General features: G+C 36.3%; 1 protein-coding gene and 1 long non-coding RNA gene across 2 annotated transcripts in view; one reads left to right on the forward strand and one right to left on the reverse strand.

The window, feature by feature from the left end:
* The first annotated feature begins 7,468 nt into the window (after positions 1-7,468).
* On the forward strand, positions 7,469-8,855 carry LOC127527297 (uncharacterized). Its single transcript, XR_007934600.1, has 2 exons — positions 7,469-7,582; positions 8,651-8,855. It is a non-coding gene; the product is annotated as an uncharacterized LOC127527297 (long non-coding RNA).
* A 1,559-nt stretch (positions 8,856-10,414) lies between these two features.
* phip (pleckstrin homology domain interacting protein) overlaps positions 10,415-15,380 on the reverse strand; it is a 202,300-nt gene continuing 197,334 nt past the window's right edge. The window contains exons 39-40 of the mRNA XM_028797719.2: positions 11,372-11,533; positions 10,415-11,152 (exon numbers count right to left, since the gene is read on the reverse strand). Of these exons, the coding sequence (XP_028653552.2) occupies positions 10,449-11,152; positions 11,372-11,533 (866 nt within the window). The 3' untranslated portion in view covers positions 10,415-10,448. The remainder of the gene's footprint in view (positions 11,153-11,371; positions 11,534-15,380) is intronic.

Here is a 15,380-nt window from a genome sequence, read left to right on the forward strand (position 1 = left end):
TCCATCCAATAGTAGGGATCAGTACGTAAATTAAGGCATTCTTGGTTGATAAATGGCCTACAGCCAAGGATATTGAGCCTTTGTATGTTTGAGTATATTCCTAGACACTAAAGTAACATTTACGCCCGAGATACATTTAAAATATTGTATGTTGTTTGTGCTGTAAAGTAAAACTCTTGTGAAGTGCTAGAAGAGTGACAGGCTGTTATTCCTAAGGCACTTGTGTGGTCTAAAGTGCTAGAGATTAACCAGCTGTGTGTATGTCATTCATAGGGCATTGTTGAGTTTATGAGTATATGTGTACATCTGTGTATGCGTGTGTTAATCTTAAGGTGCAACAGTAGACCAACCCGGTAAGGAACCTGATGAGTTCACTTACCCCTAGGCAAAGGGTAAGTAGAGGGAAATATCATAACAGTCATTAATGCTCTTAAACATTATCTGAATTTTCTACTTTATTGCCAGATTTCCACAGGGAATGTAAGGGACCCTGACTGAACAAATATGAGCATACGAATATGTATTTTATACACACACTGATCAACCTCAACATTAGAAGCACTGACAGGTGAAGTGATTAACATTGATCTCGTTACAATGGCACTTGTCAAGGGGTGGGATATATTAGGCAGCAAGTCAACAGTCAGTTCTTGAAAGTGATGTGTTTGAAGCAGGAAAAATGGGCAAGCGCAAGGACCTGAGTGACTTTGACAAGAGCCAAATTGTGAGAGCTAGATGTCTGGGTCAGGGCATCACAAAAGTGGCAGGTCATGTGGGTTGTTAATACTATGCATACCTGGAACACCCTACCAAAAGTGGTCCAAGAAAGGATAACTTGTGAATCGGTGACAGATCATGAACTCCGGATGCTAGCCCATCTGGTCCAACGCCACAGAACAGCTACCATAGCACAAATTGCTGACAAAAGTAATTCTGGCCATGAGAGAAAGATGTCAGAAAACCCAGTGCATCACAGCTTACTGTGTGGCTGAAGACTAATCCGAGTACCCATGCTGACCCGTCTACAATCAAAAAATACCTACAATGGGCATGCAAGGCCAGAACTGGACCATGAAACAATGGAAAAAGGTGTCCTGCTCTGAGCAATCGCATTTTCTTTTAGCTCATGTGGACAGCCAGGTGCATGTGCATCATTTACCTAGGGAAGAGATGGTAGCAGCATGAACTACAAGAAGGTATGATGCTCTGGGCAATATTCTGCTGGGATACCTTGGGTCCTGGCATTCATGTGGATATTACTTTGACACGTACCACGTACAACCCTTCATGACAACGGTATCCCCTGATGGCACAAGCCTCTTTCAGCAGGACAATATACCCTGAAAAACTTGTTTAAGAATGGTTTGAGGAACATGACAAAGAGTTCAAGGTGTTGACTTGGCCTCCAAATTCCCCAGATTTTAATGCAACTGAGTATCTGTGGAATGTAATGGAAAGTCAGATACATGGAGGCTCACCTTACAACTAACAGGACTTAAAAAGGATCTTCTGCTAACGTCTTGGTGCCAGATGCCACAGGACCCTTTTAGAGGTCTTGTGGAGTCCATGCTTTAATGGGTCACAGCTATTCTGGCAGCATAAGGGGGACCAAAACAACATTAGGCAGATGGTTTTAATGTTGTGGCTGATCTATGTGTGTACATGTATCTATATAAATCTACTTATTAATGTCCAAAACATTGCTCGGTAACTTATCCCATGTACCTATTTCCAGTTTTTACAAATACACTATACCATTTAAGCAACATTACTTTTAACCACCATCCATTTGTGCCAGTGTTTTTAGTTAAGATACAACTTACCTAGATTCTAAGCTTGATTTCCACATTCAGCATCTCTCTCTTCATACTAAGGTCAGGCCAGTTGCATGTGGAGCACTGTTTGCTCCTGGGCACTTTTAGTGCTTTGGCATCAAGAGTTTTGAGTTATCATCGGATTCTAATGATTGTATTTAGACTAAGAGGTAAACCTTGCTATCATGATAGCTGACTTAGAACCTTGTAAAGACTATGAAAAAAAATAAGTCTTCTTCCTATATGCACTGTTATTACACTCCTAACAAAGAGTGTTTCGTGTTCTCTTTCCAGTTTTTGTACAGCTGATCTTTGCATGGCTTATTTGTTGATCATATACACCACTTGGAAGTTTGCCCATCACTCAAATATTTATGCTTTTGGAAGAATATTACTAATGCAGGCAGACAATGCAAGACATTGGTAAAATGATAGCTTGCTACAAGATTCGTAAAATGACTAGTTATTTTGCAACTAGTAAAACACAGTATATTTTATAGCTTTCTGAGTCCTGTGTCATGTTAAGGTGCCATGGGCTATTTATTATTGAATCTTCTATGTCAGGCAAGAACACACAAAAAAGTATAGCAGAAATCCATTGGTCTGCTTCGGCATTAGTTCTGTGAGGTAGATAAATGAAGAGGAGAATAGAGAAGAACATTCTGTATATTGTAGGAGCCCAGATTGCGTTTTCTATCACATCTCCAGATCAACTGAACATGATGAGACAGTCAACCCTATTAGGGAAGTTAAAGATTTAAGCAGCCCTGAAGACAAAGCTATGAAAACACAGTTTATTTTATTTAAAAAATATCAGAATGTACTACAATCTTATAGCAGTACCTCCTACACATACATTCTAGATTTAAATTTTTGTCTTTATATATTTATTTATATATATTTATACATTTATATATTTAGATATAAAAGTATCCAAACTAACGTAGAAAGTCCCCACATAAGGTCATACGACCATCCAAATAACTATTTAGGAAAGATTTCCACTGCAGCTTTCAGTAATACAGTTATAAATAAAAATTCCTTTCATTGTATAACTATTGGTTGCATACAGCAAATTATTTTACATTTTTATATACAGAATGTATCTTAACTGTCCTTCTTGTACTTCATATAACAAATGAATACAAAGTTTTCTTCTGTCACCTTCCCATTCCCACACAAAACATTTTACATTTGTTAAAACACAATTCTGTCATTCAAAATATGGTATATACACTGTCTTTTACATTAAAAAAGGTCATTGCAGAGGGGATGAAATAAACACTACAGATGAAAATACAGGATAGTATAAAAATACCATTTCAGTCTGTTACACAGCAAAAATGATCACTTTGTTTTCCTTTTATTATTATTATTTTTACAAAAACATTTAACGCATGAAATGAAAAAGTAAAGGATAACAACCATTTTCACAAATATTTCAAATTTTACCTAACACTGCTTTTTGCAGACTGGCCACATTATTTCAATCCATTGTAAATAATTCTGATTACAGTATATTTAATATATGATTTCCAGTGTTCATTCTGTTTTTGGTAAACTTGCATCAATGAGAATCAGAACATCTGGCTACTCATCAGCGAGACAATTTAAAACGGGTTACCGCAGCCTTAATGTGAATGTTCTGACATTGCTGTGCTGTACAAAATCACTACTGAACTAAACATTTACTGCACTTTACAAAATATGCTAAAGATCATACTGCTAACCCACATTAAAAAAATAAAAACAATTTTATTTTTCCTCATAAAAAGAAATGCATCAAAAGAACACATCTTTCTTTCAGTAGCAATGATTTCTTTACAAGGCCCTTCATAAACAATTTCTTTAATAACCTCATCTAAATATGAGGTAAAAATAGAAAAAAGTACAAGGCACAATCATCAAACAGGAGTTTTCTGGGAATATAGTCTCTTTTGTTAGCGTAAGTCACATGCCAAGGAAAAGTGCAGCTAAGAACATGCAATGTTCAATGAAAAACGATTGCATAAGAAAAGTGATCTTGGCCATTTTTGACAGCAATAAATTGAAATTTATTATGTCTAATATGAGATTAAGCACATACATCAATATGTTAGAGCTATTGTTGTGTAATGTTGAAGCAGCTCTTAAATTAGTCATCAATTCTTGTACCTTTAAACTATGCTGCAATGACAGAACAATTTATTGAAAATATAAATGTGAACACAATGACATGATCTAAAATTAAATAATTATGGAAATCTGTAAACTTCACAAACATTTTCTCTGTTTGACAATATACTTTATAAAACTGCAAATTAAGTGTACATTACAAAACTCCTAATATTCAAATCAGTCAGTGCAATGTGGTCAGTTTTGCCATTTCTGAAGACATTCTCTATGGAATCAGGTAAAATGGATACTTTTGATGATACTGATGACAGATGTCCAGGCACATTAAAGCACTTGAAGGTCACTGCTCTGAATGTCTGTCTTTGGCAAATCAAGGAAAGTTTCAGTGGTTGAAAGAAAAGGTTTAAACAAATAAATACACAAAAGAACTGGTTTAAAAGAAGACAAATATATCTACTTAAAAAACAAAACATTAAATATGTTAAAAGACCCACCTAAATATTACAATTATAAAAACACCATACACAAAATTGATAAAAAAAACTCTGTGCAATGAATATTTCAATTGATGCATTAAATAATTTTAGCCTGCTGAATAAAATGATCTCCCCCCCACCCCCACTAGCTTTTGCCAGTCACAACATGGCCACTATTAGCAATTCAACAAACATTTAAACAAGTGGAAACAACTGAGGCTCTCAAAATTTACAGAATGTTATGGTATAACAGTCAGAATTAATTAATAACTTTTTAATAATCCTCTATAGTCAAAAGATTAAGTATATATGCTTATCAAACATGAAATAGTAAAAATTAATTAAAAATTATTTTGTATTGATCTATAGCAAAAGACGCACGCATGATCTTATTGCAGCCCTATGGGTTATTGGTCTGGTATCCAAAGATCAGCTCCCGTTCTTAAATTAATTTAGACCGCTAATTGCATTGCTTCTGCAAAATGTAGGCTGACAAACATCCAATGCCAAGTTTGTCTTAATAAATAATGTAAAAGATTAACATTATAGTCTTTACTGTACACAGGAGTGGGTTGTCTTTCAATATTATATACATACTGTATTTTTAAATTAGTTTATTTACACATCAGACACTGGGAAGAGCAAATCTGAGGCTACTGTGTTATACTTAGGACCTCATGGTTGTAATTTAAAAATTAACCGTAACTGCTCATTAACAAGACACCAAAACACTCACTTCAAAGGATGCTGATACTTTTCCAATGAAAATTAAAGCACTTTGGAATGTACCATGTAAATCACAGCTAGAGATATGCATGTTACAACATATAAACAACATTCTAAGTTCTTTTAGTTGCTCATTTCTACTTTTAAAGTATTAGTACAAAGTACAGTATGAGAAAAATAATACATGGTAAAGCAAACCATACACATCAAAAAATAACTTCTGTCAAGTTTAAGTTAAAGGTAAAATATATGCTTGAAAATGTATGTATCCATGTGAAATAGTAAGACTGAAAATGTCTCTAAGTCAAAGGCAGCAGGTCTTGACAAGCGTTAACAAAAACATAGCTTATTACAGCTGAAGTTAATATACGCTGTATTCGCAAAGAGTATCTGCACACATTTCACATCCCATCTATGAATGGCTTCTGCCTTGCACTTCATTAACAGACTCAAGCTTGTCATGTCCCTGTATAAGAAAATGCAGGATGAATAAACGAACAATTAGTTTGTGCAATGTCGGTCTGGTTCCTGTCTTGTGCCCAATGATTCCAGGGTAGGTTTCATCTCTGCACACCCTTAAATTTAATTAAGCAGGTTTGAGAATGCTATGGTGGTTCTTCAATGTCTTTTTCTTTTAAGGGAAATGCTCCTTCAGCTATGTGTATCAGTATTCAAGGTTATTTTACGATATTCTAGTACAATGTACTGAAATTGTGAAAGCTACTAATAAAATGCAGCTTCAATTATTAACTATTTCATCTGCAAGAGTAAGCAAAATATAAAAATGAATTTTGGGGCCAAGATATCTGATGATGGATCTCAGTGTTCACTGTTGTATGGAAACATTGCTGAGAAAACCTTAGGAGTGAAAATGAAGCCTCAGCACTCTACATTCAGTAAGTCATTAACCTGTATATTAACAACTGTGGTCACATTAATTTAGGTTTTCTTTTACAGAACATGCTCAACACTATGGAAGATACAGTAATACACTATATTTTCTTGTTAGACTGTCTTTTTATGTTTCCAATGAAACATACTTAAGTACTTTTATCTATTCATGGTCTAGCCAACTTTCATTATAGTTACGGCTGCCAAACTCCACTCAGGGACCATGCTCTGAATCAAACCTTTTTTAAAACAAAAATTTTGAAAACAAATTATCCCTCTATTTATAGGTGTAGTTAGGCCACAAACTATCCTGGCAACACTGGCTGCAAGGGTATAAGTAATGCTGGGCACAGTACCAGTCTATTGCATAGGCCATAAACACACAAAACCACCATTCAAATTATGCCAGTCCAGCTTAGTCCATTTAACTTAATGCATATGTGGGAGGAAACATGAGAAAATGTACAAATTCCCCATAGACAGTGACCAGACTGGCAACAGAACCTTTTTGTTTTATTTATTTTTTTAAATAAAACTCTAAAATAGTTTAAAGGTTGAACAATGATAAATAGATGGTCACCCAAGTAGGCAACTATTTTGCATTGTATATTTGGATTGATAAACCTGTGAAATTTACACTAAGTACAATAAATATTAAATAAAGGTATTTACTATATTATGCTATTAGTGTGGCAGAATTACAATCTGTGTGTTCAAAAAAAATTCTTTACAAAATATAAATTGTTAGCATCTTGAATTTTTCCTCAATAACCATCCACTATCAAATATAAAAACAGAAAGAAATGTGAAACTTGAAGATGTAATCTCCTTGCTAAAATGTAGCTATTGTGCTAATGCTTATTGGTACTGCTATTTGTATTGTCATTATTTTTACTATTCATAAAAGCCTCTTCAGTTAGTTTTAAGAAAAAATGATTCTGACAGTATATGACTGCATTCTTAATAAAACGAAAAAAAAAAAAAAAAATAAACCAAACAAAAAAAAAAATGAAAATGTACACATTTTCCAGGACTTTGACTGCACTAGATCAAAGAATGCAATACATTGACACTTTTGATATTTACTTGGATGAGAAGATTTTACTTCACATTATTTTTAATTATCATACATTATCTTTAAATAAATTAACATGATGTTAGCCAGATATGTTTCATGTACTGAAAATATATCTTTTTTAATTTTCAATTTGTTAGGACATATAGTGGGTGTTATTGAATTTGTCGGGTACATTGTTTGTACATCAGGGTTACTGTTACCCAGCAACCCAGTTAGCAGTCGGTATTTGTTCTGAATACAGCAGATGAGTGGGTGTTCAGAAATTCCATTAAACTGTCCTTTTTAAGCGTCAAATTTGTTAGGGATTAACCAAAAAAAAAAAAACATTTACAAAGTGGGAGCAAATGTAGTGTTAATTAAAAACATTGCTGTGTTTTAATTATTTCTGGTAAAACAATGATTTTTCATGTATACTGTACTAAGGAAAACTCCAATGCCAGAACTTAGCTTTGAAATTAGAAGTACAGTACAGTGGAACCTCGGTTCATGAACGTCTCGGTACACGTACAACTCGGTTTACGACCAAAAAGTTCGCCAAACTTTTGCCTCAGTTCACGACCACACACTCGGTATACGAACAAGCCAGGTTCCCTTTCGGTTTGTACATGTTCAGTCTCTCCTTGTGCATTTCCTGTGCAGCGAGCAAGAGAGAGAGCTAGACAGTGCGACACACACACACACACACACACACACACACACACACACACACACACACACAGGCAGTGCGAGACAGAGAGATCCGTGCACACACACAGGAGCATGCCCGAGAGAGGCGCGCATGCGCGCACACACAGGAGCGCTCTAGAGAGACACACACACAGGCGCTCCAGGCTTGCAAAAGAGAGATGCATGCACACACACACAGGCGCGGGAGAGAGAGGCGGCACACACACAGGAGCGCTACACAGACACACACACAGGCGCTCCAGGCTCATGCACACACACACAGGCACGGGAGAGAGAGGCGCATGCACACACAGGAGCGCTACAGAGACACACACACAGGCGCTCCAGGCTCGCAAAAGAGAGACACGCACACACACACAGGCATGAGAGTGAGAGCCAGCGAGCGAGGGACCCATAAGGTAGAGAAGGCTTGTTTTTGTTTTTAGTTCTATTTACAGTGATCGGTTCGTAGCCTGCATTGTTGCAATGTTACTTTTCTTGGTGGTTTATTAAATTACGGATTTTTCAAATGTTCATTTTTTCCCCTGTGCTTAAAACTCATTAAAAAAAGTGTTTTTAGCGAGCGGTTCCTAGCACTATAGCGCAAACTATTGCAGTGTTTGTTTTCTCTGTTGTTCAAGGTTTTCTCAGTGTTATTCAATGTTTTTACATTTAGTTTACCATTACACTGTGCATTCTATGGTATAATTAACTATATTTGTGCTTAAAAACTAAAAAATATATATATTTACATACAGTTCGTACGGTCTGGAACGGATTAATTGTATTTACATACAATCCTATGGGAGAAATTGCTTCGAGTTTTGGAACGAATTATGGTCGTGAACCGAGGTTCCACTGTAGTTCTGAAAACATTTAAACAGAATACCGAGGCAAAATAATATAACTGAAAAATGTATAATTTGTTTTCCACAACTTTGAAAATGAAGATACTTAATCTAAGAAAGACTTAGTGATTCTATCAAATCATTTCTATTTATCACCTTTTTAAAATTTTCAGCTGACAATTTTTGCTTGAAGTTTCACATCATATAATTAAAGCAAGTGTATCAGAAGTACAAGAACCCAGTTACAGAAGCCTGCTCCTGAAAATTGCTTGGGTTCACCTATAAACAATGCTTCTTGGGCACGTATCAATTTTATATTAACCTTTCAATAATCTTTTTCTCTTACAGTATTTATAACTCACGAAACAGCACCATCTTCCTTACTGCATAATTGGTGCTCTGGACATTATGGATCCATGCTGGCACTTTGGATTGGCAAACAGTATAAATCATTGTGAAGTGCCTTTTGGCACTCTTTCACTAAAGAAATATCCAATCTGTGCAACACTGAACCCATTTTGTCAGGAAATCTCTGACTGGAAAACACTCACACCGTCAAAATTCATCACAGGATATGATCCTGTAGAACAATCCTCCCTTGGCTTTAACATTTTAAAGGGAGGAAGTAAGCCATATTCCTCAAAACCCCAAATACCAGCATGAGCGTAAGTGTTGACTATGCCACTTCAGTACAGACCAGAAGATCGTAAGTTTCACCACATCCTGATTTCTACATATATTTACTCCTGGAGATAGGTATTAAACCAAATTATATTTGTTTACTTTATAAGGACAAATTGCAGACTTTGATCAAGACAAGGCACCAAGGGTAAGTCCAACCTGAACTTAACATTAAAGGTTCATCATCAGAAAAGTAATACAGGAGTGTAACACGTAATACAGGAGTGTAACACCAAGTAGCTCTTCCCTCCTAATATTGTTTCTATAAAAAGCATAAAATACTGAACATTATTCCAAAACAGTCATCATAAAAATGCACTGAATGACAGCATATAAAACTTAAAATAATCAGATAAAATAAAACGTATACTTTTTACACTAAAATGTTTAAATAAAACTAAGATTACTGTTGATCATCTGACTGTGGACTTTATCTTTAAAATAGAAGCTAGAGGGTTGGTTTTCACAGATCATTATACATCACCATCCTTCAGAGAACTAGTACAATATCACAGGAGATCTTGAAAATTGTAAATTTATACTGATCCAAAGGCAACAGAACAAATGGCCTGAATGCTGCAGATGTCTTGCAAAGGCAATGAGTACTCTGGAAGAAAAAAGTAATTTACAATGCTGGATACTCTTAAGGGCCTTCCTATATAACAAATTCATGGAAAACAAAAATCCTTGAAATGAGGTGTCTTGAATATTGTGGTCCTTTGTAGAAGGAAAACAGTGTCATCTCCAACTACTAAAATAAGCATGTTTTTCTATTAATACTCTTTTTTCTCTAATTCATTTCAATGAATTAGGATGTCCACATTCTTCTTGTACCTAAAAACTTTGTGAAACCTTTCATTATAAAAACTTTACACTGGATCTTTACAACAATCATATTTAAAAATTGTGTAGTATTAAGAACAAAAAGGAAATATTTACTACGAAAGATTGGGCAAAATGCCCAGTTTTGGTCCCATAATGTGAAGATTTACCACTGAATGTACAAAATTAGCAGCAAAGTTAGCAGTGTCCTCAAGTGCCGTAGCATTTGCTTTACCTGGATCTGAAAAAGCAAAAGAAACCAAAGTGTATATATATATATATATATATATATATATATTTTATAAAGGTTGCAGGTTTTCTTTTGTCCCATTTACCAGCCAATTAGATTCGCTTTTGCCTTTTCAGTCAGCTTACGAACACGTCCCTTACTGGAAGTCCCAAAAGTCAAAGAAGAATCTTCAAACAGGAGTTGCCGCTGCTCTTCCTCAGAGTCTTCCTCATTGTAAAATGCTGTCCTTCGACCCTGATTTCTGGTCTTCATGGGAAATTTGACACCTTTCTCTTCACTATCATTGTTCTGCTCAATGGCTTCAACCTCAGTTCTTAATGTCTCCCCTGTAAAACCCACAGACTGCTCAGTCTGCTTTTTGCTACTTCTTGTCTGCATCTTTGGGTTCATAGCAGGTGGCATGGGAGGGGGAGATGGTAATTTTTTCATGCTTTTTGGTTTCCTTCCACGGCGTGACTTAGGTTTTTGCAAATGCCCTTGATTCATATTAACATCAAATCCAGCAGAAGACGTACCAGCCTCATCTGAAACAGAATGGTCCTTCTCTTCCTCTGTTGTACTCTGAAGTCTACTAGCACGCAAAGCCTCTAATTCTTGTTTGCTTTTGCGTCCTCGTTTCTTGCCTGGTGGCTTCACAATTGGCTCTGATTGGACAGCCTGTTCCTTATTTGCAATAGTCTCTGCTTTTGGTTTTCGGCCTCTTTTGGCAACAGAATTTGGTATATGTTTACTGTGTCCATTGAGCTGTACAATGTTCTCCATCCTCTCATTCACTCTTGAATTCACTGAAAATAAGGGCCAGAACAGTTATAATTTTATCTAGCAGAAACTCCGGAAAAACACTGTAATAAACACCTTTGGAATAGACATGCAATGGCAAAGTTAGCAAATGCATAATAACTGTTTACCTGGATAATCAAAATAATTCATATTCAAGAGAAAATCAGTGTAAAATACTGATTTACTCTTAACCATTCACATAAAATTTTTAAAAATAGACTTACTCTGTGATTGATTTAATGGCATTTTCAATTTTCGGGTTATTTTCTTTTTTCTTCCAACAGTCTCTGGAGTAGAGGAACGTCTGTTATTCTGCTGTTCACCAAAAATGCTTGGACTGGATGCAGTGCTTGGGGACTTCAGGTGCTTGTTGAGATTTTCCATTACTGAGAAATTAGATGAAAAGATTTATTGTCAATAATACTAAAGTCTTTATTTTCCAAACCTGTCTTCATCCTCCTTTATATTTAAACCAACTCTACAAGCATCCTCACTCCTTTAAATTATTCTAAGTAAAGCTGCTCTAATTATTTGCAGAGAGGGCTGAGCTGTAACCAAAGAGACGTCCCGTTCAAACTGATTAAACGTATACAGTCGGGTCCATTAAGTATTTGGACAGTGAAACAATTTTCACAATTTTGGCTCTGTACACCAGCACAATGGATTTGAAACAAAGCAGTCAAGATGTGATTTAAGTATAGACTTTCAGCTTTAATTCAAAAATACTGTATATGCCGTTTAGGAAAGACATTTTTATACATTGCCCCTATTTTCAGGGGCTCAAAAGTATTTGGACAAACTAACATAATCATAAATATTGTGATCATTTTCAATATTTGGTTGAAAATCCTCTGTAGTCAATAGACTGCCTGAAGTCTAGAATCCATGGCTATCTCCAAGTGCTGGGTTTCCACCCTAGTGATACTCTGCCGGGCCTTTACTGCAGCTTTTGCTGCTTTTTGGTTTGACTTTCTGCTATCAGTTTTACCTTCAGTAAGTGAAATGCTTGTCCAGTTGGGTTGAGGTCAGTTGACTGACTTGGCCTTTGAAGAATATTCCAATGCTTTAAGTTGAAAAGCACTTGGTTTGCTTTCACGGTATGTTTTGTCTAATTATCCATCTGTACTGTTAATCGTTGTCCTATCAGTTTTTTGGTTTGCTTTCGCATTATATTTTGGCTCATTGTCCATCTGTACTGTGATGTGTTGTTCTATCAGTTTTGCAGCATTTGGCCAAAACTCAGAAGATAGTCTGACCCTGTACACTTTAGAATTCATCCTGATGCTTCTGCCACTAAGTCATATCATCAATAAATACTAGTGACAGACCTCCACTGGTAGTCAGTCATACCCATGCCAGAACACTGTCTCCACCATGTTTTACAGTTGATGTGGTATGCATCAGATCATGAGCCATTCCTTCTCCATATTCTTCTTTTTCCGTCATTCTGGCACATATCCTTTGTCCAAAGAAAACTGTTCCAGAAGTGGATAGGCTTTTAAACATGTTTTTTGGCTAAGCCTAATCTGTCCTTCCTATGCTTGAGGCTTATTAGTGGTTTGAACTTTGTGGTAAACCATCTATATTTATAATGTTAACCACATATAATGAACTTTTCTCTTGATTGTAGACTCTGCTGAGAGGTAGACCAGTCATTGCCAAAGTGTTCTTTGTTTGTCAAAATGTTGTGCAGGGGTTTTTCTTCACCAAGCGAAGAATTCTGCAATCATCCAGCAGAGTTGACTTCCATTATTGTCCAGGCCATCTGGAGTGCATTCCTTCTTTTTAAGAATGTACCAATTGGTTGATTTGATCATTCCTTGTGTTTCTGCTATCTCTTTAATGGGTTTGTTTTGTTTTCTCAGCCTAATGATGGCCTGTTTTTACTTGCAAGGACAGCTCTTTGGACTGCATTAGAGAGTTCACAGCAACAGCTTCCAAATGCAAGTTCCACACTTAGAATCATTTCCAGACCTTTTTCATTGGTAAATAGTTGATAAAATAATGAGGGAAATGCTCACATGTGGCTATGGAATAACTTCTCAGTCAATTGTCCATAAACCTTTGAGCCCCTGAAAAGGGGGGACTATGCAGAAAAATACTGTTGTTCCTAAATGGCTTATACGATGTTTTTGTTTAACCCCTTGAATTAAAGTTGAAAGTCTATTAGTGCTGGGCGGTACACCGGTTCATACCAAAAAAACATTTTTTATTTTTGTTATGATATGGATTTTTCTTATACCGCAACGTTCGGAACGTGGTGCAGCAGGAAACTGTTTAAGGGGGGACCTTTTTCACTGCTGCACTGCTAAACACAAATGCAACGGAGTACATGCGTTAGTGGAGGAATTGAACGGTGAAAATGGACAGAGAACATTCTGAAACTGAAGCTGTAGCAAACGATAAAGTTGAACATGATGACACAGAAGAACTTTTGCAGAAAAAAAGGAGCTGTGTCTGTTGTCTGGAGATACTTTGGTTTTAAAAAGTCAGATGTGTTCAAATGTGTGAATACTGTTTCTATACTACTGGATAATACTGCAAGTCAAGTTGTACTTGTTTCATTTTTTTTTCCCCCAATACTGTGTAATGTACCTGGGTACTCTGTAATAAGTATGACGTCATGTTGAATTTATTCTTGACATTTCCACTTTAATCTCAACGCTTATGACGAGATTAAAGTCGACATGTTGACTTTATTCTCGTAACTTGTCATTAAAGTAGAACATCGTAAACTAAACTTCATCTTAAAATGAATATTTAATTTACTAGATTTTCTCAAACCCCATCATAAGTTATGTAGCACATTAAATGCTTTGTGTTAAGTGTTCCCCGAGCCATGTTAATCACTATGTGCTTCTTAAACTGACTTCCTCTTGCACTAAGAGGAGACGCAGGCAGTGATCACCACACAGAATACATTCATTTCATGATATTCCTGCTCCCTGAACATTTAAAATGCCAAGATAAATACTTGATATCATTTTCATGATGAAATGCATTAAAGCATGCATTAATCATGTGGGGCGCACGGTGGCATGGAGGTTACACTGCTGCCTTGCAGCAAGCGGGTCCCGGGTGTTCCCTGCCTTGAATTTGCATGTTTTTCTGGTGGGTTTACTCGGCATGCTTAAGTTTTTTTCGAAGTCATGTAGGATGTGGGGTTTTGTTATGCTGTATTGACCCTGCTAATGTATGCATTGCTCGTATTTACCCTGCGATGTGCTGGAGCCCTGTTCAGGATTTGCTCCAGCCTTGCACACAATGCTTGCTGGGATGGGTGCAACCCTGAATGGATGGCATAATTAAACATGTATAACAAAGATTTTTTTTAAAGTTCTGAACACTCCATGGTCTAAGTTTAAAACTAGTTTTAATTTCACAAAGACGTTTATTGTGTGGAGAAAGTAAAAGGAAAGATAGGAACTGACGGTTTGGTACATCAGACAGAGACAGCACACATGCAATAACGAAAGCTCGCTCAGAAGAACATTCATTGAATTCTGTGTTCACGTCTTCGAGCACCAGATCACGAACCCAATATTTACACAATATTTAAGTTAAACCTGTGCGATACCCATTCATACATCCAGTTTTTTGGAGCCTCGTCACACCTGCCATAAAGTTCTCTACACTGAACGTACACCTGGGGACCCCTTACTGCGAGTGAGCAGCACTACTGCGACACTTTCATGCATGTTTAATACCTGCTTTAATGCATCTCATCAAATTTATCTTGGCATTCTACATTTTCAGAGAGCAGGAATATCGTGAAGTGAATGTATTCTGTGCAGCGATCGCTGCCTGCGCCTTCTCTTAGTGCAGAGGAAGTCAATTTAAGAAGCACGTAGCGATTAACAACTGGGTCGGGGAACACTTAACACAAAGCATTTAATGTGCTATGTTAACTTATGACGGGGTTTGAGAACATCTAGTAAATTAAACATTGATTTTAGGATGAAGTTTAGTTTACGACATTCTACTTTAATGACAAAATAAACTATGTGAATAAAGTGGAAATGTCAACTTTAATCTCGACATAAACGGCAAGAATAAATCTCGACATAGTTTTTTTTTTTTCTTCACTGTGTCCATATTTATTTTTTTCTTTGCCGTGGCCCTAATATGCTTTCGTAGGGCTATACCACAAATAGCATTATAAATGCAAGTTGCAGTTTTATTATTTATGTATATAGCTTAGCTTGAAGCAAGGTCCATATTAATGCAGTTTGC

The sequence above is a fragment of the Erpetoichthys calabaricus genome, chromosome 3, assembly GCF_900747795.2.
Source record: "Erpetoichthys calabaricus chromosome 3, fErpCal1.3, whole genome shotgun sequence".
NCBI classification, from domain to species: Eukaryota; Metazoa; Chordata; class Cladistia; order Polypteriformes; family Polypteridae; genus Erpetoichthys; species Erpetoichthys calabaricus.